Here is a 26927-nt window from a genome sequence, read left to right on the forward strand (position 1 = left end):
TATTAGTTCATTCACACAGGAAGGACTAAATACTTAAAGATATTATTAACCTATACACTGAAAACCATACCCGGGTCCCTCCCTGTGATTACTTCACCCATCACACTGACCTATGCAAATACCTACGCGCTACCACAAACCTATTCAGCTGAGATAAATTACATGACTCCAGCAGAAAGGGTATTTTTCACAGAAGTTATCTTTAGCACTAAGTGAGGATCATCTACCTACATTACTTCTACAGTTAGTGAAGAAAGATTTCACCAGAAACAAACCTGGTTCTGGCTTCATGCTAACTGCAGCACTTTGTTGCTTCTGGCAGCACATGCACATCCTGGCAAACTCTTGACTACCTGCCAGGAGGAGACCGAAATATTACTGTTCCCTTCCTCAATGCTATTTTTGCTTCATTTGGGGGGAAAAAATGAAGGCCCCAAGAGGCCACAAACTCTCCGTAGTGTGCTTCAATGTCCCAAAGACTGATGGTCAGAGACCTGGAGCTAGTGAGCACCCTACACAGAATTTGGAATGATCCCCTTCTCTGAATGGCTCTTTGAAAGGTTGGATTTTTTTTCCAATTTGACAAAGAGAAATTAGCCTTTGTGAATACTCTCATCGCACCAAAGACGTCTGTTGCAGTGACATAGTTTAGAGTTTTGACTCATTTTAACAAAAGGTAAAACCTCTCTTCATACAGCATTTTTCTGCAAAGCTCTTAAATAGGCATGTTATTATTTTAGACAGCAAACAAAATATAGAAACATTGCTGTTATGTTAGTAAAATATGCTAAGTACAGGCATAAATGAAGATGTGTATTCAAGTGAACCAAACTTCTCATTTCAAATGTAGCAACTTTCTATCACTTTCAGACTGACTACTATTCAAGGGAACATAAATAAAACGGGGATTTCCATAAAAAGCACACTATGCTTTACAGAAAATACATTTACATTGCACTTATTAGAAACTTCTGCATAACCAAGATGTGTATTCCTGCAGACACTTCCGCATGTAAACATTAACCAAAACCATGCTTTCATTATACCACAAACATTTAAAAATATATTTTTAAAAGATACATAGTACAACAGCCCAGTCTGACCACACTGGAAATATCGCAAAGCCTGCCTGTTCAAAGGTACTAGAAATACCAGTTCACAGACACCACATGTACATGAAATATTAGCAAGATCCTTTTAAGTATGACCAATAAAAGCTCAGAACTCGCTAGACTGCGTCACTGTTTCCTGCCTGCGAAAAGGAGTAATTTTAGCTAAAAGAGGCTGAGCAGAGAAGAGGAAGTCTAAACCTTCTACAGATTTGAGGCTATGAAAGGAGCATCTCTGAAGAAACCTTGTAGTGCACAAAAGGTGAGTAACAATCCATTACACTATGCTAACAAAGTAACTTGCATGTTTATGTATGTTGCTAAGATAGACTTCTGACAGGCTGAGAGTTGGGGCTGTACAGCCTGGTGAAGAGGAGGCTCCAGGAAGACCTTATAGCAGCCTTCCAGTACCTAAAGGGGGCTTGTAAGAAAGATGGGGAGAAACTCTTCAGCAGGGCCTGCAGCGATAGGACAAGGGGTAATGGTTTTAGAATAGAGGGAGGTAGATTCAGATTAGATATAAGAAGTAATTTTTTCACAATGAGGGTTGTGGAACACTGGGACAGGTTGCCCAGAGAGGTGGTGGATGCCCTATCCTTGGAAACATTCAAGGCCAGGTTGGAGGCGGCTCTGAGCAACCTGATCTGGTTGGAGATGTCCCTGCTCCTTGCAGGGGGGTTGGACTGGATGGCCTTTAAAGGTCCCTTCCAACTCAAACCATTCTATGATTCTATAAATACTGTTGTTTAGGATTTTAACAATAAATTTTAAAATATGCAATAACTAAAAGCATTGGTAAGTATGTTATCACTAAAGGAAAAATGTTTGTTTTCATTAAACTAAAACCAGGGGAAGATCTTGTTGCTTGGTCTCTCTGTGCTTCACTGAAAACCATGTCCTCCTCAGGAAAATGTAAGCAAATGTAAGGGACAGCCAAAGTAAAAAAATGGGATAGGGAAAAGAGATACACACACAATGCTTTAAACAGAGTCACTGTTGCCTAACCCATAGTAAGAGTCTGGAGGAAAAGATTTAATTCTGGTTTTGTTCTGGAAGTCTTTGTTCTCATACGCAGCACCTAGATGAGTTTCACAATTCATATTAGACATTCAGGACCTCAGCTATCTTTAAAAAACTAAAACAGATCGATAAAACATACAGACCAACATCAGCGTAATCATTTAAAATTAACACAGACAGACATCCAGAAACCACTGACTCCAGGGGCTCTTCAGCAAGCGCTTTAATCAATACCAGTAAGTTAAGTGTTCTTATTATGAAAATTGGTAACTAGGGCAAAACCATCTACCCAAAGACACCCGAAGATCTACTTGAGCTGACCTGGGAGATACCAACCTGAACTCCATAAAGACAAATACTGATGAAAAAGCAGAACATCTGCATTCATGTATAAATGCAGATAGGTAACTACATACTTATTGAAAAAATCTCATTTTTTTTAACTACATAAATGTTAAATTTTAGATTCTTAAAAATTAAATTTAAGAGAAATACCTAATTTCAACACTGACAAGCATTTAAACCCACAAAGCTTGGAAACAGTGTCTTCAACAACTAGACCAAAAAAAAAGACCCCTTTCTGTTACAGTAGGTCCATTCTTTGTTATATCTCAAAACTGGTATAAACTTGAAATAACCGGCAAACAAGGCATGGAACCATAGGTTTTCCTGATAGAAGCTCATGCCAGATTCAGCTTCCTCTCTTCCCATCAACATCAGCTTGCTGGTTATTTCAGAAACAGGAGCTGACCAGAAACTATTACAGTCACAGCAAGTCTGAAGGAGAAAAGAGCAAAACCAAAACTAAAACCCATGCTGTTTATGAACATTCATCTATAAAAAGTGAATTCTTCTATCTATCTGATACATTACTACTCAATTCACCTGCTAAACCAGCCAGGATCTGGAGGTAGGTAGCCATGCAGCAAGAGAGAAAAAAAAAAAAACAGAACAAAAGAGAAAAAAAAACACTTAAAATGTGCAAGGGCAGGGTGTGTTAAGCAGTATTTGGACAATGTTATGCAATAGTAATGAAAGTGGGACGGTATGCCAGATAATATTTCAACTGTACTACAAGCATGTGCTACAAAAAATATCTTTCAAGCATATGCCATCTACTTTTCAGTAAGGTCTGCTATCACTCTTTAATTTTTTTTACTTTTAATGTTCATCACACAACGAGGTACTTTAGAGGCATTCATACAGATGCTCTCCAAGCCTCTCTTTTTTTTTTTGTCAGTATTATACGCATAGCTTTTCCCATAAAAAAAAAACCATAAATTCTGTTACATGTTCTGATTACCGCATCTGATCAGAACACACACCTGTTTGTACAGCTGAAAAAAAAATAATCTTTGAGACAGAAGTTTAAGGCTACATATTTGTATGCATAATTTTTTTCATATCTGTAAACTGGAGAATCATAAGAAAAACAGAAGTCCACCCTTCATATTTCAAGGTAGACACTAACCTGAAGAAAGATTTAATAAATCATACTAGTTAATTACTCCATGGATACTCCTCTCAACAGCAGATGATATTTACCAGTGTCAAACCATGATGCTAGATTAATAAACACTGGTTCAATCCACTCCATACTCCTACACCACAGAAAAAAAGTACCTGGTAACAGTACAGTGAAAGCATAAACTACACAAGCAGCAACAATAAGCTTTTTTTAAAATGCATTCTCCACTTCTGGAGATAAAACACACAGGAACTATGCACTCTTCTGCTATTGAGAACAGTTTGGTGCCTAACTGATACTATAGAAGTTACTTGTCTGCCTTTCACAAGTGTGAAAATCAGACCAACAACTAACTCTTTCCTCCTCCTCCTCTTCACAAAGCTGTCTCAGGGCTGGGTAAAAGGCCAAACAAGAGGAACCCTCCCATGCAAAGTCATGAAACTGTGACCACAGCAAGAGCCAGGAAAGCATGGGGTACAGGTTAACCAAAGCACCCATGCAAACACCGGGTAAGGTCTGTCACCCTCAAATGGCTCCGGAGTAAACTAGGGGGTAATCTTTTTCAGCTCTCATCACCTAAGTCTGAGTAATGACATTTCAGATGACCAACTCCTATGACCAAGAAGCTGAGAGAAGCAACACAACTGCGCTCTGGAACAGCTGGCTACCAGTCAGCAACTCTTCCCCCCAAAAATACTGTTCACACAGGCCCTGGTCAGAGATAGCGCTGCTTCCCAGCTTTTTCTGTTTTTTAAATATGAAGCCTATCAATCTATTAATCTCGTTCACATGTCAGGTGGCTGGTTCTGACGCCCTGGGATGAAATATTGTATTAGAAGCTACGTAGCTATTAAGATAGCTTTTTTGTGTTTTTCATGAGCAACAGCATGCACCTATTGTTACTTTGGGAGCCAAGTAGGTCCCACACAGATACTGTAGTGACATATATGTGGTAACATATCCAAATGTCACTACATGCCACGCTCACTTATTTACTTTCATAGCCAGTTTTAGTCACCATTTTTTCAACAGGGAAGACTTGAAGAAATATATTCTTTAGAAAATAGCTCTCTTACCTCAATTACAGCTGCTTCAATCTAATTATCAGCTGCTGAAGCACACTCAAAGTACCTGGTCAATCCTGACTTTTTGATTCCTTATCTTAAGTAATTAAAAATATCTAATTACAACTAGCTTATAAATACAATTTCTCACAAGTCTGACAGTACAGGGACTTCCTTCAGAGCACAATACTGTATTTATAATCAGAAAAAGCAAAAAAGCTAACATTTTCACAGTTAAACAATAAAATCTCATCACTAACCCCCATCCTACAACAATCTTTTTGTTTGTTTTTAAACAAAGTTTTTATTTGACTGAGAATAACTTTTCACATTTTATTTGCCTTTTAGGGTATTGATGGAGTGCAATAACTATATTTAATTCAATTAAAATATGATGCCTGGAAATCACCACCCTGAAGAATACAGGATTGCATCACTGGTCTTCTATAGTTTTGTATTCGCAGTGGGATTGCTGGTGAACGCCACTGCACTATGGGTTTTCAGCTGTACTACCAAGAAGAGAACAACTATAACTGTATATATGATGAATGTGGCATTACTTGACATAATTTTTATATTTTCCTTGCCTTTTCGGATAATCTACCATGGGAAAGAAATGTGGCCTTTCGGAGATACATTCTGTCGGATTATCAGTGCTTTCACTATATTTTATCCAGCTATTGCTCTGTGGTTGCTCACTTTTATAAGCGTAGACAGATTTATGGCTATTGTCCAGCCCAAACATGTCAAAGAACTAAAAAACACAAAAAAAGCTGTGCTGGCTTGCACTGGAATCTGGGTAATGACCCTCGCAACAACATCCCCATTGCTGTTTTTACAATCTGATCCAGACAAAGCCTCAAATTTCACCACCTGCATGAAAATGCTTGATATCATCCATTTAAAGGAAGTAAATACACTGAACTTTTCGCGCTTGATTTTTTTCTTTTTGATTCCCTTGTTTATCATGATGGGGTGTTACATAGTCATTATTTACAATTTCATCCATGGCAAGACTTCCAAACTGAAGCCTAAGGCCAAGGAGCGATCCATAAGAATTATAGTTACTCTGATTGCTCAAGTACTCATCTGCTTTGTACCCTTCCACGTTTGCTTCGCCTTCCTCATGTTGCAAGATGAAACTACAACTTACAATCCCTGGGCAGCCTTTACCACCTTTCTCATGAATCTCAGTACATGCTTGGATGTTATACTGTACTATATTGTTTCTAAACAATTTCAGGCGAGAGTCATCAGCGTAATCCTTTATCGCAACTACCTTCGAAGCGTGCGCAGGAAAAGTTTTCGAACTGGAAGTGTAAGATCACTCACTAATATGAACAGTGAAATGATATAAAAAGATTTTTAAAAAGTCAAGGGACTTTTATAACGTAAACAAGTGATTCTTTTTCTCGATTTTAGCATTTTGACCACACTCAAGAATGTTCTATAGCCAGAAGTAATAGATATATTTGTTGCACTGTAAATATGAGAGAAGCAGAATAATAATTGCACCTCTTTATATTTGCTCAACAGCTTTTGTGAATCTAAATGAACTAAAACCTAGTATCAGTGTTAAAATTTCCAATGCTTTTATAATCTCGAAAGATTGTGAATATTGTCAGACATCAAAAAGTGACTATTAGTATAATAAAGCAGACAACACTGAAGAATTATGATGCAACATACATATTAATTTTTTGTATATGCACCACCAAATGCTCCTGAAACTACTGTATTTCCCACAATTCTAAAATTAGCTTCTTTCTCTCAAGATCAATGTTAGCATGACTTAAAGAGAAAGCATATGCAGGTAATATTTACATTTCATTCAACTATAAACTTCTTTGATGCAGATTTCTTTGTAACTAACAACAGTCTGCAGCCATAGATAAAAATACCATCAAAAGGTATAATAGTCAAACTGTTCATTAATTGCCTGTGGGTATGATGTGCACATAAGTACACCCTACCCTTGCACAAAGTATCTCTTTACACAGTCGGAAATACTGAATTTGTCCAGACACTCTAGGAGCCTATGTCCCAGCAACAAACTTCAAGGTCACAAACACGATGAGTAACTGCAGCACTACTCAAGCTTTCAACTCCTTTTGAATACTCACACACTACCAAAAAAAATTATTTATAATGTCATAATCCTTAATGTTTATAATCCTTTTTCTTCCTTATTAAATCAGCCTTTAGTGACTTTCAAGAGACACACTATAAAAGTAGAAATTAAAAAAGCCTAATATAGTGTTTAATATTAAAAACCTCACTCAGAGAGCTTTTATTACTACCTCAAGAGTGTGCGACACATGGAAACTCAAGTCTGTATGAGGCTGATCTCACTTATGAGAAGCTTAACCACAAGGCTCTGCAACCTCTCAGGTTCTACGGTAACACGCACATCTCTCAAGTGCAAAAATCTCCAACACAGGTTACGCAAAACTGAATCACTAAATACCTTAAAGCTTTAAGAACTTCAGATGCAAGCACCAAACGGAATAACATGCTTCAGTACTCAATTTTTGAAACACAACCATATGAAATACCAGTATAAAATACATATAAGTGTGTATGCATTTAAAAGTGAACACGCAGATATGAATTACAGCTGAACTGTCTTTGCAATTTAAGAAAAAATCAGCACCAATCTGAATTCAGTTTTCAGATTTACCAAACTGAACAAAAGCAAATACGGCAATAATTTGCGCACTGCAAGCCATGTTCCGATCAGGCTGACAGTGGAAATGGGACTAACAGAATGGAAAGTAATTATTCTATGGATAAATTATAAATTCAGTAACCACAGAACACAACTAGGAAATGAATGCTTGAAAAGATAACAATTGTTTCAAGAACCTTTGCACTGTAGTTCAAAAGAGGATTAAATTTCATTTGAAAGATTACATGAAGAAAGTTTAAAATAAAAGGTTTTAAAAGCTTTTAAAGTTTTTAAAATGCACAAAATAATCCCTTGAATCTATATCTAAAATAACCAATCCATTAGGAGCTACTTACAAACCAGAAGGCAAGCTGTTGATGGTGATACCAAACAGATACTGAGCGATTTCTACAAGGAGAAGATCAAACAAAGCTGAGAGCATCCAAGCACCCAATAAAAAGGACTGGAAAGAAAAAGTTTAATTTTAATTAATTCAACAGTTTAAAAGTAAGGATTTAATGTATCTTTAAATAAAAGAAAAAACAAGAAAACCACTGTACTAGTTGAATTACAACAAATAAAATCTTTAGCACAACATAATTCCAGATCTACACGTCTAGATACTGAAGAATGAAGAGTTAGATTTGTTATTAAATGTTATGGGTCTGATACCTTTCAACTATATCGCTGCAAATTTTCATTAGGATAATCCACTGACGGCAAGATATTATCAATATAAATTTATACTTAGGGAAACCAAAGTATCTTGAAAACCCTTTAATATTTATTTCAATACAAAATGTTAGTAATAAAACTGTAACATTAATCCAAGACTACAGGATTCTAAACAGCATAGAAAACAGTTTCTGTTAAAAAAAAAAAAAGTAACTTGAACTTACTGAAAATTTTCTGCTGCCATATCTTCTTTCAAATATTCTAAAGTTGTAAATAAGCAGACTGCTGCAGAATGTGTCTTTCAAATCAAGACATATTGTTCTCCCACACACAAGTCTCCAAATCTAGAAGGTAAACAATCATAATGTTAAGTCTCTCGTCCTCCAAAGAAGTTCTTCACACAAGTTGTGCTCAGAGTGAATATAATACCGAAGTCAGAGAACAGAAATGCAGTACATTTAAGGAGGGAAACACAGAGCACAGAATGTTATGGAGAGTTCAATAAGCCTGTTTAAAAATGAAATATTTTCTACCTGTTAAAATAGATCTCCAATTGAAATGAAGCAAAATACATTTTTATGTCCCTAGTTCACATTTACAAATAAAAATGGAAACCACAACCCTAGTAAACTGTAGAATTACAGACAAAAAAAATATTTTTGAAGCGATCTCCAGACCATATCTGGAGCACTGCGTCAACTAGAGGAGCAGGGTCACTTGGGCTGACCTACTGGCCACACTCTCACTAACACAGTCTAGGAGATGGCTGGCCACCTTGGCTGCAAGAGTGCACTGTTGATGTCTGTTGTCCACCAAGATTCACAGTTCCTTCTCTGCAGAACTACTTCCCAAGCACTTGACCCTGTTCCAGTCTGCACCGTTGCAGCCTGGGGTTATTCTATCCCAGAAACAGGACTTTCCAATTTAGGAAGTTCCTGTCAGTCCATTTCTTGAGCTTGCCTAGGTCTCTCTGAACAGTAGCCCTGCCTTGCAGCATATTGAACATTTCCACCAATTCTAGATCACCCACAAACTTGCTTAAGGTGCACTCCATCCCATCATCCAGGTCACTAATGAAGACATTAAACAGTACTGGTCCCAGTACTGATCTCTGAGGAGCCCTCCTCTAAGTAATACCTGCTAAGTGGACTTCATACTAATGACCATAACTCCATTGAGAGCCCAGACAATTTATTACCTGTCTTGTTATCCAGTTATTCAGTACATACCTCACCAATTTAGCCTCAAGAATGCAACAGGAGACTGGGTTAAAGGCCCTGCTGAAGTCAAGGTATTCCCCCTTGTTCACAGCACCACTTGCCTCATGGAAGAAAGCAACCAGTTGGTCAGCCACACTGGGGGACCTCTGGAGATCATCTGATCTGACATCCTCACTCAAAACAAACTCAACTAGAGCGGGCTGTTAACTGACCATGTCCAGTCTGGTTTTGACTGTGTGCAAGGATGGAGATTACACAATTTCTCTGGAGAAACTGTTACTCTGTTCCATTGCTCTTACAGAGAAAAAGTTTTTTTCTTTAAACTGAATTTCTTGTATTTCAATTTGTGCCACTCACGTCCTTTCACTGGGCCTGGCTCCCTCTTCTTTGCTCTCTCCCATCAGGTATTTACACACACTGGTAAGATCCACCCTAAGCCTCCAGGCTAAACAATCCCAGCTCTCTCAGCCTCTCCTCATATGCCAAATGCTCCAGCCCCACACCATAGTGGTGGCCCTCCACTGGACCCTGTGCAGTATGTCAAGGTCTGTCTTGTGCTTAGGAGACCAGCACAAGGGACAGCACTCCAGATGTGGTCTCATCAAGGCTGAGTAGAGAGGAAGGATTGCCCCACCAAACCTCCTTGTGAGGCTCTTCCTAGTGCAGCCAGGATGCTGTTGGCACTTTAGCCACAATGCTTCATGGTTGGCTCATGTTCAACTTAGTCTCCACTATGACCTCCAGGGCCTTTTCTGTAAAGTTCATTTCTGGCTGGTCAGCCCCCAGCTTGTACAGCTGCATGAGGTTACTCCTCTCCAGGTGAAGGACTTCGCTTTTGCCTTTACTGAACTTAATGAGGTTCCTGTTGACCCTCTTCTCCCCTCTGAATGGCAACAGAGTTAACTGGTGTAGTAACTACTCATCCAAGTTCTACATCATCCACAGGCTTATTGAGGGCACACTCTGTCCTGCTGTCCAGGTAATGAAGGAAGACACTAAATCATATTCATCCCTGGTGTACACCACTAATGACTGGCCTCCAGCTGGACTCTGTGCCACTGATTACAACCTTGTGAGCCTGTCAGTTCAGCCACGTTTCAACCCACTTCACTGCCCACTTATCTCATCAGTTTGTCCGAGGATGAGACAGTGTAAAAAGCTTTACTAAGGTCAGAACAAACCACATCAACTTCTCTCCCCTCACCCACCAAGACAGCCATCTACCTCATCATTGAAGGCTATCAGGTTAGTCGTGATTTCCACTTCATCAATTTGTGCTGACTACCCCCAGTCACATTATCGTTCCCTGTATGTCTGAAAGTCATTTCTAGGAGAACTTGTTCCAAGACCTTCCCAGAGATCCAAATGACGTTGACTGGCCTGTAGTTCCCCAATCTCCTTTCCTGCCTTTCCTGAAAACAGGAATGACATTTGCTTTCTTCCAGTCCTCAGGAACCTTCCTTGATTGCAATGATCTCTCAGAGATAATCCAGAGTGGCCTCACAATGACACGAGCCAACTCCTTCAAAACTTGTGGGTGTATATTATCAGGTCCCATGGACCTGCGTATGTCCAGTTAGTTAGCTTGAGTTCCCTTCACTGAGTTTAAGCCTTCATTGTTACAGAATTTTGCCCTGATCTCAGCAGCATGGGACTGCTGAAGACAAGTCTTACTAATAAAGGACCGAGGCAATGCAAGCACTGGTATCTCAGCTTTTTCCATGTCTTCTGTCTCCAGGTCCCCATTCCCATGCAGCAGCAGGCCCACTTTTTCCTTAGTTTTCCTTTGGCTGATATTCCTGTAGAAGTGCTTCTTGTCCTTCACGTTCTTTGTCAGAATCAGCTCCAGGTGGGCTTTCCTAATCCATCCCTATATGCTCAGACAGTGTCTCCACATTCCTCCCAGGTCACCTGATCTGCTTCCACGTCTTGCGTGTTTCATTTTTATGTTTGAGTTTAGTCAGGGGCTCCTTGTTCATCCACGCAGGGCTCCTGACATCTTTGCTTGACTTATGCACACCGGATAGCACAAGCTATTATTAAGCTTGGAGGACATGGAGGGTTGGACTAGATGACCTTTGAAGGTCCCTTCCAACCCTAACCATTCTATTATACGATCCTTGAAAACCAGTCAGATCTGCTGGTATACTCTTTTTTCAGGAACTGTATCCGATAGGAGTCTTCTGAGCATATCTCTGAACAGGCCAAAGTCTGCTCTCCTGAAGTCCAGGGTTGCAATCCTGCAACTTGCCTTTTCCCCTCCTCTCAGGACCCTGTACTTCACCATCACATAACCACTGCAACCAAGACTGCCCTCAGTCTTCACATGCTCAAAAAGATCTTCTTCCGTGTTTGCAAGTATGAGGTCCAGACACAGCATCTCCCCTCCTTAGCTCCTCAATTACCTGTGTTAGGAAGTTGCTATTAATGCACTCCAGAAACCTCCTGGACTGCTTGTGCCCTGCTGTGTTGCTCTCCCAGCACTTATCAGGATGGTTAAAGCCCTCCATGAGGGCCAGGACCTGAAATCGTGAGGCTTCTTCCAGGTGTCTGAAGAAGGCCTCCTCATCTACTTCTTCATGATCAGGTGGCCTGTAACAAACACCATCACTAAAGCTGGCTGTGCTGGTCTGCCCTCTAATCCTGATCCATAAACTCACAACTTCCTTATGTCCCAGGACAAAGCTCTGTGCAGAGCTCTGCTCTTTCACATCTGCTTGTCCTTCATAAAGAGCTTGTATCTGCCTGTTGCAGCACTCCTATCATGTGAGCTAACCCACCTCATCTCCGTGACCTCAATGAGACTGTAGCCCTGTAATGGCATGTGAACTTTAATTCCTCTTATCTGTTCCCTGTGTAGCACGCATTAGCATACGGACACTTCAGAGAGGCACTCAGTCACGCTGATTTCCCAGAAAATGTAAGGGAGTGTTCCACATAATGCTGATCCACAGGCACTTCCTTATTTTTGTGCATACACTTGAAGTATGTCCTTTTCAGTGTTGTGTTGTTGATTACGAGATCTATTCTGTTCACATCATCTTGTACCCAGGCTGGCTAACCCAGTCCACTGCCTTCTCACTTGACTGTGGGTTGTCATCTCCCTCTTGTGTTGTTCCTGTCTTAAAGTTCTCACCAGGCTGGCCTCCCTGTTAGCAAAGATGCTTTTGTCCTATTTGGTCAGGTGGATCCCATTCTTCCCAGTAGTCCTTAGTCCTCAGAGAGGGTCCCATGAGTACAAAACCCAAAAAACTTTTCCCAACACCATCTGTGCAACCAATTGTGACCTACAGGATCTGTCCACTTCACCTTGGTTGGCTGCTCCTAGTCATCTTTGTGTCCTGCACATATTAAGAACTGCTTCTAAAACGATTTGCTGCATGACCTTCCTAGGGACCAAGGTAAGGCTGAATGGCCTGATGGTACTTGGACCCTCCTTTCTGCCCTTCCTGAAGATGAGTATGATGTTCACATTTCTCCAGTCATTGGGTACCTCCACCAATTGCCATGACCTTTCAAAGACACTAGTGAAAGGTCTCACAGTTACATTTCCAGCGCCGCTGGCATCCTTAGAGGTAACTCATCTGGTCCCCTTAACTTATGTGTGTATAGTTGGGGTAAGTGATCCCTAGTTCTTTTTTTCTCAACAGTGGATACTGCTTCACTCTTAAAGACTCTGCTAGGAGGTCTAGGCACCTTGGGAGACCTGAAGGCAAAACATGTTACTACAAACTAATAAATATATCTGCCTGAATATATCAGCCTTTTGCATATCCCTTGTCACTAGGTCCCCCGCCACAATGAGGACTGGGCCCACACTCTCTTTAAGCCTTTCTTTTGCTGCACATGTACTTACAGAAACCTTCCTTGCTTCTGTTCATCTCCTTCACAGTTTTCCAGCTCAGCTTTGGCTCTCCCTGCTCCCTTTCCTAAGCCACAGCCTGCTAGGCATTCTCCTCTTTGTGGAAGTACAAGCGCCAACACACTGCCTGAGCCTTACATTTCTCAAGGTCTCTAGGCTTCAACTGATGCTTCTGCCTCTAACTTTCCCAGCATACCAAAGGACTGAATAAGAAGAAAGAACTGGGACCTCACCATTCTAGCTGTCCCATGTCAACATGCCCAATGTTAAAACCTATCGGGTAGCACGAGCACCACCCCACCTGAAGTTCAAACTGGCAGGCTGTGGCCAAGCAGCTGAACGTTTCATGATCCACATTAATGGAACAGACCTCACACAGACTACAGAAGGCTTCTAAGACTAATTGCTTTTTACTTTAGCCAGCTTAAAAAATACATACATCTAATGTAATCAAGATCTTCATTTTACACACAGCATCTTCAACTGCTCTTCAGGGTCCCCTTTTTGGAGATAAAGATCTCTTAGTTTTGGACAGTACATATTTTGCCTTCCAAATCAAATGTACTCTTCTTCAACTGCATGCTTTATTTCCTATGCTCTCTACCAGCTTTAAGAAGTGTTAATATCCAACAACCAAAATGTCTGTTCAGTCCCTGAAAAAATTCCATTCCATTAAACCCATCCCCGCAGATGAATTCACTCTAAAAAATTTATTTTAAGTGTTCTCATTTGAATTTAACATCAGACAGGAGTTAAACGATCTGCTCTCCCTGATCTCAGAGGTACACAATTACATAGTATATAGCTTACTCCAAAGGCTATGACAATAAATGAAACAACAATTTCAGGAAAGAAAAAAACCCAAACCCACAAATTCCCCAAAGCACCACAAGAAAAGCATCACAGCTTCCACAGATACTTGCAAATGTTTATGCTTAAGATACAGTAAAGATGGTTTTTTTGAATAAAACACAGCTACTACAGTTTTTCAGCAGATCAAATGAATGGAAAGAGAAGACTTTCTAAAGACAAACTGCAAAACAAACAAATAAGCAAACAAACCCCAAACCCACTAAGATTCCATTTAAAACTGGACAGTTTCTCAAACTTTCTCCTCCTCCTCCCCAAACACTGGGTTGTAACATTTTTTAAAGGCAGACATTAATTTACGTATTTTTGCTGCACAGCATTACCAAGACACTTGGAAAATATGAGTAGTCCTCTTGCAGAGTTCTAATCTACATTATTACAATAAAGCTCTTGTTTTTGACAAGAAAGATCACACACAGTGCAACAGCACAGAGTAGCACTAGCCAGGTCTAATAATCTTTTAAGGCTTATAGGCTACAGTCAGCAGCCTCAAAGACATTAAGTTGACTATACGCTTTTTGTTGATGTAACTGTAAAACATGTGAGGTAAGATAATTACAGAGGTATTTGCTCACCCTTCTCTGTTGAGCAGTAGTTTGCAACTTCCAAAAAATGAAAAAAAAAAAACCCCAAATATACACAAAACTTATCTAATCACTTTTAAGTGCATTATTTCAACTATTACAACGGATACTAGAGGATTCTCAATTAAGCTGAGAACAAAACCTTACAAGATACAATATCTAAAATACAAGTATCTCAGTTTCAACTGGGAATGAAAAAGAAATGTCTAGTAAGATAATTAACCAATTCAGCAGATTACTGAGGAGCATGACAAACTCCCCCATCGCTTAGAATCTTCACATTATCTTCAAGCAGCAGTTCTATTCAACAGGCAAATTTTAGTTTCCCACAACTAACAACAATAGAAGTTGCAGAGTGAAAGTTACGGCCTCTGTTGTTAAAATAAATGACATATAATCACAGTACCTCATCACAATAGCCCTATTCAGTGTCAAAAACTAAGCACATTAAGATACTGACATTCGTATCAAAATACTTCTATTATTACACGGGTCAAATCACACTTCATTCACAGCAAGCTTCCAAATGCCAGTGGCTGGAAGGAAAAATGATACAAACCCTATCACTTCCCAGACAAAAGAAAGAAGTGAAAAGTTATGTTGATCGTTTCAGATCAGTTTTTCTCACTTTTTCCAAAAAGCGATGTACCGGGGTGACACAAAAAAAAAGTACAAATAAGCTGGTCTACAACAGTAAACAAAGGGAAAGAACTAGAGCAGAAAAAGACTGGAAAAAAATAATCACATAGAAGAGTGCAGTCTCTTTCCACATGGCGTAAATTGACTCTTACCTGAAAATCATCCTTTATAGCTTGTAGGTTATATGCAAAGAACTTCTGATAATGTTGGAAGAGCAGAGTCAATAGAATCGAGATGGCACTTGGGACTAGTAACAGACTCTTTGACAAAGGTGCCTTATCTTAAAGACAAAAAAACAAACAAACAAAAAAAGTCATTTTAGAGAAGTCTCACATTTTAAAAGTGACACATTTCAACATGTGATGGGGAAACACAACAGCAGTGGCACCATCTTCACGTTTTATCTCAACAACTTCCCAAGTTCTCAACAACTTGCACATAAATATGAAAAATATATCAACCAAAGAAAGTCTCCAATGGCAGTTAAATATTAATCAGACATTTTGTTTTCAACATTCTGTCATGAAATTAATTGTTTGGCTATAACTAAACCTAAGCTCTCTCCCCTTACAGAAGTCATGCCCTCCTATGCACTTCTCCGAAGGCTCAACCACATTTCAGGAAATAAAACAATCACTCTTTCTTGCTAGCAAAATATAAATACACATCTAGTTAAAATAAATACCTTTGTTTCCTTTGCATTAGGCGATAAATTAGCTTTTTTTTTTTTAGAAGCTATGAAGCAAGAACCACCTAAACAGATGTCCTGAATATAATCAATTTCTTTTCACCACACTTAGATCCACTGTTCAAGGAATCCTATTCTTGAGTTAATTTACATGGCATTAATCTTCCTTCCATTCAATTATTACAATCATTAATAAAGAAATTAACAAAATCAGGACATTTGTGAAATCAGAACGTCTTTCCCTCCAGTAGCATGACTTTCAGAAGAAATCAAGCAGAGAACAGAGAACTCTGCAATACACATTTACGAAAAACTGTCAAGTGGAACATCGAGCAGGGATATACCCAGCAATTCAGCCTAAGCTGTCGGTGTAGCTGATGCAACAAAACACAAACTCTTGCCCAACAATTCAAGCCAATACAGAAACTCTAAAACCTCATTTCTTCTATGACTTTTCCCCTTCTCACACATGCAACTTTAATCCTATTTACTTCCTTCCCAAACATCCCAGTTATAGCACGGAACCTACGGATTTTCAAACAACGGCTTTTTGCAGGGTATTATGAAATCTGTAGATCTGTTGTCATTATTCTTACATAACAAAAGGAGCTATAAAACTACTTTAAAAGTACCAACGGGAAGTAAAGAGCAGGAGCACAAGAAGAACAAAATGGCATTTTAAAAGCTAAATATAGGAAACATTTAGATAAACTGGCTACCATAAACGATTCTGTCAACATCTGCTGCACACTAGAAGGGTGACCTGCTAGAAAAGGAAGCGGGTAATAGGCACCAAAGCCAAGATTTTAATCATGGCACAATCCCACTACCATCAAAAATACGGTTCTTACTACATAATTTAAGCATGATCCTCATCCAGGTACTAACTGATGAGGATCATGCTTAAATCAAGAACAGCTTTGTTGGGCACTGTTAGCTGTTGTCAGTTCACCCTACCTTGAATTCTGCAGTCTTCTGATGTTCACCATGGGAAGAAAACATCTCTTCCTACGCGTATCGTAATGTAAACTTGCACTTAAAACTCCTTTCAGTCGACAATCTATACCTTTGGCTTCATTATTTACAGACTCACTTTCCTTACTCCATTTAAGCAATTAATGTCTTGTAGAACTATCCTTTTATGGAAATTAGGCAGTGACTTGGACTGACACAGGTGGATGTTACTCTGCTAACCATCACCTCTACTTTTCTGATTAGGTTTTCTCTGTGAGACATATCAGGAGGGCAGAAAGCCCTTTGAATGCAAGAAAACTATCCACCTTTCAATTTAATATCTTTCTTTAGATTTTTTTTCCTCTCCAAAAATAAGGTCTATAGTCTTTAGATGTCCATTTTTCAAAATTATTCATTCCTCTGATTCAGCTGGATGCTTCAAAAAAGTCTGAAGCCATCAGAGTACTGTGGAACACATGGGGAGAAAAAGAAGCTGGAGCTGCCTGAAAGTTACTGTGCACACAACACATACATATTTACTTGAAACCTCAGTCAATGCTCCTTTAGTTAACTTAATTAAATTAACATTTCTTAATGTAAAAAGGTCAATTTTATAACCAGGTTACAACAGATATTTGAAAGTATAGCCTAAATCAGAACAATAGTAGTAGTAGTTGTCACAACAGTAAACATTTCTGAACCAAAGTTTTATAAAACTTGCTATTTTACTATCAAATATATTTACATTATTTCATGAGTTTAAGTACATTTTTTTACAAGAACTCATTAATTCTACAATAATTTTTACATAAGGATCATGTTACCCCAAAAAATGTGACAAGTAAGTCACTAAATTTCCCAACACGACTATATATTTCTATACAGGTTTAACATTTATATTTTACAGTAATTTTCATATAATTAGATCACTTTTACATTACAGGCAATGCATACTTGAAGTACTTTATCCTATCAAGCTCATTCCTAATTTGAATGCATTCAAAAATAACCAACCGACAGAGCCTTATCTGTTTTCTCCAAAAGCGTGAACACACATTTTTATTTTAAGCCCCATTTCAGCTTTGAGCTTAGACACTTTCAACCTTGTTACAGAGGCAAAATACTTATTTTTAAGCATCTCACCAAGTGAAAAACCACAGAAGTAACTAAGCCACTAATGTGAGAGTTGCCCACAGGGAATTGAGTAATGGAAACTTCTACTCTCAAGCTTCTCAAAACGTCATCATGGTTGATGAGTTTATTCTTGTCCAGTAAACCTGAGAAAGATAAACTCTTCCAGATAAATAACGCATCTCCTGAAATGTTTTTTTCCAAGTGTTTCACTGTACAACGTGGTAGCTTGCTTTACTCCTCAATAGCACATAGACCCTTATCAAGGACTGCTGTGAGGTGACCTGTGAAGAAGCAACCCTCCCACTGCTGTGGAATGTCTCAACCAGCAAGGCCAAAAATGACTAATGATCCCAGATACTGCACAATCAGGCATTCTGACATCCAAGTCAAATTCCTTACTTAGCATGTAAAGGTAAAATTTAGAAAGCAAAATTCTAATCCAATGGATTTGCAACTGTGTGCAAGATGGAAACATGTACTTCCAACCTACGCAGGGTAGCAGTGTCTACTAGCAGCACTAATGTAAATGTGCACATGGAGTAGAAAAACACAGTGCCTCTATACCATGTAAAGAAAGTAGAATGAAAGGATAAACTCTCATTTTGACCCTGAAGAGCTAAAAAACAAAATAGTATCTCCAAAGACCTTGGAATAAATTTGCAGTCTTGAAGTACTCCTTAAGTGGCAATTCTTTCAAACAACATGCAGTAATAGCATTGTGTCGCAACATACATACTGAACTTCCACCTAAGTGAATGGAGTAATTTTGTAATAACCAGCAAAACGTGCCCATGCTATGACGAAGAGCAAAGAACGAGCTTTTGCTACAGATCTTTGCTTCCCTCTGGTGCAATGGAGAAGTTCTCCCCAAAACTACCCTCATAATCTCACAAGCAAATGTTCCAACCTTTGTGCTACCACTGTGCAATGCAAGGGTGATCCTAAAACACAACATGAACAAGAAAATCACCTCTAAGTCTCCACATTTCAACACTACACTCATTGCAAAGCCCATTAATCACCCTCTTCTACAACCTACCACTTTTTTGGCTGCCGGTGCCACTTTCAGAGTACACAGAGCTAAGGAATAGATGTGACAGATGTGTCCATCTGTCACAAACAGAGGGAGAGGTTTATGTCACAACTGCTCAGGCAGCTACAGCTTTAGAAGCCATTATGAAAGTTGTGGTAGCAGCTTTCAGTAACAGCTACAGTTTTTTAAATTGCTTCCTGTTCTCTGCCTGCTCACCACTCACAGGTGAAGAGAGAGAGCAAATGAGCATGTCAAAACAGGCAGCCAGACTAAGCTGCTGTTTCAGAAGGACTTTCTGGGGAACAACTTCACACCCTGGACTGCTATTCTGGGCCCAAGACTCAAGCACTGAGTATTGAATGCCACTGCATTTTGCGTGGGTTTGTTATTCCTGCACTAAGTTATCATGCAGATATTCATCTATTATATTCCAAAATCTAGCCAAGGACCTGCAGCAGGTTCATTGGCTGAAAGTGACATTTCAAAATGGTCAGAGTTTTCAAGGACTCTTGCCTACTATTTTCCCTTCAGACGCAAGTTTGTTACACATCAGACAGAAATAGCATTTACAGCACGAATGTAATGCTGGATGCTGGAAAACCTTGCTTGTCATTTATTGTAAAGGTTGATGAAATTCACTGTCAGATATTCAAATCTGAAAAGTAATTTTTAAGTGCTTCCTAGACAACAATGTGTGCCTTTGGGAGACTGGAGCAATCCTACTAGATCTGAAGAGTAAAAGCTTGTCTTTATTATAACTACGCACTGAGTCCTGAACAGCAGGCGAGAACAAATGAGAGCACACCACGGGCGGAGGATGGCAAGACACATGGACATCTGTAATACTGGCTGAAGAATCTGGAACACACCAGGAGACTGCGTGCTGACTGGCAGGATGACATTTAACCATATGATGATTTTTTAGAGCTTGTTCAATGCAGTGTAAGTATTTCATTCTTTGAAAAAAAAAATATGCAATACCAGAGAGCACTACAAACGCAGCGAAGTTGCTGCCGCCTGAAAGTGTTACATGACTGAATGAAAGTATCCTGGGTCAGGGAAGCAGCTCTTGCCCCTGGTCCAACCACAGAGCACGGACACAGGAAGGGGATCCTGTGTTCAGACTGTCACTTCACAGCGTACTCTGGTAGTTAATCATCGTGACCCCTGCAAGTGAACACAGTGACAAGAGTATCACTGCAGGAACAGTTTTTCATCAAATTCTTATAAACTCAGTGTAGAAGCTGAGAGGTGAATAACATTAGTATATATACTAAGAAGGTTAATAAAGAAACCAACTGTGATCATGTTTTAAACCTATTTTTAACAGGCACTGGTAAAACTGTAATCAAACCAGTTACCTATAGGTATTTACTGTTTAGAAAACTGCTGGTTTTAGCCTAGGTCACGAACTATAATAGAATGAGGAGCTACAAAAGGGGAAAGAAAAAAAAAAAGGAAGAACATTTGAAAGGAAACAGAAAATGAAATAGGTTGAAGTTAACAAAAATGCGCACCTTGTCGAGCAGCCTCCTCTTCCTCCCAACCACAGAGCATATTACCGTATTACTATGAGTAGACACTGTCAGAAATATCAGGTATGGCTACACCACAACACCACGTGGAGACACCCACACGAGCCTGAAATGGGCTAGCTCTGCAGCGGCAGCAGCAGAGTAGCCACATATTTGTGGCATTCAATGCACAGCTAATCGAACTCATGTGGCTATGCTGCTCCCAGGACTCAAGCTAGTACTTTGAACCAGGTTGCACTGTAGCATGCTGGTGCACAAGCTAATTTGTTTCCCCATATAGTACCGTACTGTGTAATACTGTTATGCACAGAATTCTGATACATTCAATACATACTTCATTTTTCTTTCAGTCGTACAACAAAGCATCAGCTTACATTCCTTTATTATTTTCCTGACGCCCATGCACAATACAGTTCAGTCTTGCAGGTTATGCAGGCAGAGGAGCCCAGCCTTCCCTTCTTGCCCTGGGGATTTTTAACAAATTGCTAGCATTGCACGACAAGGTTCACAGAGAGGTAAAAGCCTAAGTTGCATTAGTAGAAATGCTTGCACGCAAGTTCAAAGAACTCTACTCTCTACTACTACATGAAGTAGCTTGTGTGTAGTAGGCAAAGTAGTCAAATATTTTCCAAATGTAGCAAGTAGATAGGCTCTAAAACACGGACTCACATTTGACCTTAATAAAGACTAGCTCTAGTAGGCTTTCCTACTACACTCATATGCACTATTGCACACAGCATAAAGAATATTGGGAGGGGGCTACTACAATGTCTGCAGAAAAGTTTCGTGTTGGTCTTACAGGTATAAGTTCTTGGAAAGGCCTTGGTGTCTTATGGAAAGCTTTCTGCGTATCCTGCTTTGCTCCTGGGATGCAGCATGTTGGAGAATAAGCAGCAAACACAGCTAAGCAGCACTACAGTAAATCAAGCAGCCAGCCCAGTGTCAGTCTTCAAGCTCTCATGCTAGCCTTGGCAGAGCCACTGAAGTGTTCCAGCAGCATTCTTCACGGGACTGCAGTTGCTGGCAGACTGCAACACAAGAAACCAGTCTGGGCCCACCACCAAAGCCCACCTCTCACGCGCTTCCTGAAAGCCAGGTGGTGCAGCACGCTGCCTGAGCACACTGCAATGCTGTCTTACAAGTCAGCTCAACTGGGTTAGCATTTTGCCACACCACTTGAGTACACCCATGCTGTGCTTCCTACTATCCAGAATAATTGGCTTTTTTTTTTCCCCAGGGCATACCAGCTCTTCGATTATTCCGGATAACAGAAACAGTTACAAGGGCAAACTGTCTTTGTCTTTTTAAACGGTGTTCTTCCTCCCTTCCTGACTTCCATATCTCATAGTTGTCAGATGTACCAGGTATGTTTATTTTTCCACCTCCTCATCCAAAATCATGTGTGTCATGCACTGAGTAGGTGCGTTATCGGTTCCCAACAGCATCATCACTGCTACACCTGATACTGCCTGTTAGGAATTCAGCATATCACTGCTAGCAAAGGACCTACTTGTCTGAACTGGCTCACATGCACGCAGAGTTGGCCTGTTAGTTTGCTGGAGAGGTTTGCTTTCATACATCTGCTTCTTATAACGTGACTTTTCAAGAACCTCTCTGCCTATGCATGTGATTTTTTAAAAGAGTACTGAACAGGAGAAGCAGAAGGGAAGATTTATACCAGGAACCTCTTAAAGTGTTTCTTTAATATTTTGTATCCTAGTTTATGTAAGAACTCAACTGCAGTGCTCAAAGTCATGAGACATCTCCTTAAAAGACACATGGACAAGGTCAAGGACTTCACTACGCAGGCCCAGCTACTCAAACATTATTTACGAGAAAGTCTAACTTCAACAGAAGCAGTCAAACTTACAAAGAATGCCTGAAGTTGAATCTGTGGTAAAGAACTGGTAAGTTTTGAATATTCCTTGGATGAAGATAATATTCACCTCACTGAACTACAGAGCCAGAATATGCAAACTTTTCTGTGTAGCCAGGTATCATCGTATAGCATCTACTGACACCCACAGTACAGAGATGATCCATAAAGTTTGCTCGAGGTAAGTAATACAGAAATACTTTCTGCTTGCTAATAACTTCGAAAAATATTGTTTGCTCAGCAGAGTAGGAGTTTATTAGCAGAAATAAAATTTGGCCATCAACCAAGCAAAGATCCAAGTACCAAAAAGAGCCAAAGGCTCTATGTCTAGATCTAAATAATGCAACAACAAGCTTACCCTGAATGAAGAATAGTAACAATCAGGACAGCTACGGTATGTAAGTTGACTTCAGAAAAGTTTAGCTGAGCTAAACTTACTCTGTTAAGCCAGTAGCAGTATGTCGGGGCCTCCCTTTAATACAAAACTAAAATGCATTCAGATTAAACAAACCCGACAGTATTCTTGGTGTAGAAATCTGGAAATGCGGCTACTCAGTAATCTGCACAAACAGAAACATAGCTGAACTCCTTTTATTGATGAAAGTAAAATACTCAAGTTTTTCATTTACACACTAGCACTCAAAATTCTGTTCATGCATGCAGCCAAAGATTTTCCCAAATAAATGTTATTAAAAAGTTGTGCTAAAAGGAAGCCACAGTGTCTTCCTCTCATGTTTCCTAGAAAGAGTACATCAGTATACTGCTAAATGGCATTGGTCTACCAAAGTTGTCATCTCTTCTGCCCCATTTTGTCATATTAAATATTTGGAATATTAAACACTAACTTGATTTTAACAAGCACACAGGCTTTTAATTTGAATTATAAGCTGTCTTCTCTTAAGCATATACACATCTGGGACATAACATAAGATAGAATTGATAATAGGGTCAATCAAAGTTCCGTGAGTTTTTACAGCAAGAGGAATAACGTACAATGAAAAATGCCTCAAACTTAATATCCTAATTAAATTATTCTACACAATGAGGGTCAAAGACCAATTTAAAATGCATATTTAGCAAACAGCTTGAAAATATCCTAATCAGGCCAGTCTCCCTATAGTTTAAAAAAGAATTTTGTTTTCATCAAGAGATGGGAAACGCAGCCTAGAAACATTGAGAAGGCAGGACGCAAGAAGAGGAAAAGGAATTAATGAAGAATCAGTCAAAAAGAGATATATCAAATTAATAATCAATGTCCTACAAAGCCTATGTACTGCATCAAATAAAATACAAGGATTCTTGAGTTATTTCTCTCATTTAGCCCTCTAATGACAATACAGACTATTAAATTAATCTTTTAAAGTTTCCACAATCTGTTGGAATGATATTATATAGTCCACTGTTATTTATTTTAGTTTATTCTAAAATGAGCAAAAGAATTCAAAGAACATGAACAATAATCTCCTCCTCCAATCACCTATCACCCCTCATTAGGTTAACATTACGTGATGGAGCAAAAAGTTTATAACCAACTGCAACAGCTGCCATGAGAGCCACTGGTTACTCTCTTATCTCTTTCAGAAAAGAATTAAATGCAATTTCAAAAATTAACTAACCCAAAGAATTTACAAGAACCAAAATCATAGAATCATAGAATGGTTAGAGTTGGAAAGGATCTTCAAAGGTCACCTAGTCCAACCCCCCTGCAAGGAGCAGGGACATCTCCAACCAGATCGGGTTGCTCAGAGCCCTGTCCAGCCTGGCCTTGAACGTTTCCAGGGATGGGGCCTCCACCACCTCTCTGGGCAACCTGTTCCAAATGAGTTAATTACTTAGGTTCTTCTGAAACTTCTTAAGTTTCACAATCAAAAATTAGTTTTTTAAAAAGGTGAGTAGGCCAAACTCAGACTTGCTTCTAGAAAACGAGGCACAAGAGTGTCTCTGTTTAAACACATAAGCAGCCCAGTAAAAATCACATTACCAAAATCTAGTAGAGCTCTGGGATAATTTCTTGTTTGTTTGTTTTGCCATTGCTAAAGAGGGGAATTCTGCAAAAAGGAGTGAAAACAAGGCAGCAGTGAAAACAAGGCAAAAAGAATACAGTAACCTCTGACATTCTTATTACTGCATCGATGCCTGAAGATGCTAAAAGCCTTATCTACTAGAAATATAATCAACAACTGGGTCACTTTTAAAAATAAGCTGATGCACATGGCTAAAAAGAGCCTAGTATGATTAAGTTTTACCAAGTGGTATTGTGATATGGGTTGAACCGTGTGGACTTTATGGACATTAAGAAGTCTGACAGAAACGGTACACCAGGCTACAGGAGCCTTCAGTCTGACTTGGCACAATGACCGTTATCGCTGTTGAATCAAGGGTCCGGTTATTTTCTCTCAGGTGTCTGACACAGGTCCACCTTTATCCACCATCTGCACCCCAACAACTGTTTGTCACTGCCCTTCTGTCAGAGGTTAATGCTCCCAAGACCCCATGGCAGAACACAATACGGACGCACACCTACACTTCCCTCATGCAGCATCAGGCAGCTGGGTTTGCTGGTTTAGGCATTAACTGCCTAAAACATCAGATTTTGCACATCAGTGACTGAATCCTACATACACGCTGCTACTGTAGCAAACGCTTCTGCTGCAAGGGCAGCAAAAGTCTGAGGGCACAGGGACATCTTAAACTGCCACAGATGCGCACTAGGTGAGCATACGCCCACTGCCACCTAAATCCCTGCCTCTACTAGAGTTTGCAAGTGAACCTGTATCAGCCAAGCATTACTGCGAAAAATTACTTTAGGTCAACAGGTGAGTTCAGTAGGAGTGTATGTTTTACCAGTTTCTCGGGAGAAAAAAATTTTAAAAAGGTAAAACATTTACTTTTTGTAGAATGGCACCTTCTCTAGCTTTTTATCCTAGCACAAATATGTTTCTTATTACTACAATTTTCCACTCATCCTTCCGATGGACCTATCTTAGAAAAACTTTTAAATACCAACCATGACTTTCCACCCATTCAGCCAAACAAGGAAACTTTTCAACCCACCTTCTTTCTCACAGAAGGCACATGCCACTAGATTATACACAGGCACACACCACTAAAAGGTTGGTTTTCTACAGTACCTATCACCAGGGGGAAAAAAATTTAAAAATCAGGAGCTGCAAATCAAGTGTAGTGTTATCACATCCATCTGCAAAAATAGTCCCCTCCTCATTTGGATGCCTCAAACAGAATGCAGCTACAACGAACACTCCTTCTTAAATGCCAGACTTATTCCTCCGTAGCTGGAGGGTGCTTTCACACTCAGATTTGGATTTTGTGTGAAGCACAAGTTAGTCAGCAAAGATTTGACTATCATTGTCCCAGCCTGCTCTGAAGCCTGTAGTGCCAAAGTCCACACCACAGCCAGTTCAGCTCTTCACCGTTGTTTCTTAAGGCAGCAGATTGTTTGTCCTGTAAACAAGCTCCGAAGCAACCCTCAGCACCTGGTGAAGCCTGCTCAGAAAGCACTGGGATATGAAATGGTTTACAGATGGTGTATGTAAAAATAAAGTTAAGCAGAGCTGGGAGCGCATCAGTCCTTAAATTTATCTTAGCAATAAACTGGTTTAAAGAATAACTTTTCACATTAAAAAAAAAAAAGAGTATTTCTCTTCTCTGATACATATCTAGGCATGTAGATCTCTATGTATGTATGTAGATACATATATACACATACACAGAGCCGGGGAGACGGCCCCGGGACAGCCGTTACGGGACAGGGCCGCTCGCCCAGGCACAACCCCCCGGCGCCGGCCGCAGCACGCACCCAAACCGGTGAACTGGAGCCCCGTGAAGCGGGAGCCCCCTCCACCCACCCCCTCCCCAGAGCAACGGCTCCTCCCGCTCCGGTACCTCTGGGGCGCGGCTCCTCGCCCGCAGTCACGTAACGGGAGAGGCGGTAAAGCCCGAGTTTAAAAGTCAAGCCGAGACCAGGCCGCCTGTGCGGGGAAGGGGGAGGCGGCGGGAGCGGCCTCACACACTCCCTTCCTCCCTCTCTCCCTCCCTCCCTCCGCACCCCACCCCGGGACCGGTACTCACAGAGCCCGTTGGAGCCGGTGCTAGTAAACATGGCGCCGGCCCGGCCTCAGCCGCGGCGGGCGCCGCTGCCGGAACCACCACCAACCCCCCCCCCCAACACCCCCCCCCCGCCCGCCCCTTCACAACCCCAGAGGCCGGGCAGACCCCGAGGAACCGCGGCGGCCCCGGGGACGGCGGCCGCGATGGGTCAAACGCCGCCGTCAGCCGAGCGCGGGGCGCCCCCTGCTGGGCCCGCCGGGTGGGGGGGGGGCGGGGAGGCGAGGAGGGGGGGCGGCGGGGCCCCGCCGCCCCCCCTCCTCGCCTCCCCACCCCCCCCCCACCCGGCGGGCTAGCTGCCGGGAAGCGGGGTCGCCACCAACTCGCCCTAGGCCTACGCTATACGAGCCCCTATAGACTGGGGCAGCTCTGGTTAACGGCTGCTGCCGGAGGGCGCCATCGC

At 40.6% G+C, this 26927-nt stretch overlaps 2 protein-coding genes across 2 annotated transcripts in view; one reads left to right on the plus strand and one right to left on the minus strand.

Annotated features, from left to right (window-relative positions):
• UBAC2 (UBA domain containing 2) overlaps window positions 1–26606 on the minus strand; it is a 107924-nt gene extending 81318 nt beyond the window's left edge. Inside the window, exons 1-4 of the mRNA XM_086771085.1 lie at window positions 26489–26606; window positions 15332–15459; window positions 8229–8348; window positions 7686–7792 (exon numbers count right to left, since the gene is read on the minus strand). Coding sequence (XP_086627211.1) covers window positions 7686–7792; window positions 8229–8348; window positions 15332–15459; window positions 26489–26519 — 386 coding nt within the window. The 5' untranslated portion in view covers window positions 26520–26606. The remainder of the gene's footprint in view (window positions 1–7685; window positions 7793–8228; window positions 8349–15331; window positions 15460–26488) is intronic.
• On the plus strand, window positions 4010–6239 carry GPR18 (G protein-coupled receptor 18). Its single transcript, XM_086741356.1, has 2 exons — window positions 4010–4106; window positions 5010–6239. Exon 2 carries the CDS (start codon window positions 5053–5055, stop codon window positions 6016–6018), a length of 966 nt encoding a protein of 321 aa, XP_086597482.1. The 5' UTR covers window positions 4010–4106; window positions 5010–5052; the 3' UTR covers window positions 6019–6239.
• Window positions 26607–26927: the final 321 nt, after the last annotated feature.

This window comes from Chlamydotis macqueenii, chromosome 1 (assembly GCF_036417535.1).
Source record: "Chlamydotis macqueenii isolate bChlMac1 chromosome 1, bChlMac1.mat, whole genome shotgun sequence".
In the NCBI taxonomy this organism is placed as follows: domain Eukaryota; kingdom Metazoa; phylum Chordata; class Aves; order Otidiformes; family Otididae; genus Chlamydotis; species Chlamydotis macqueenii.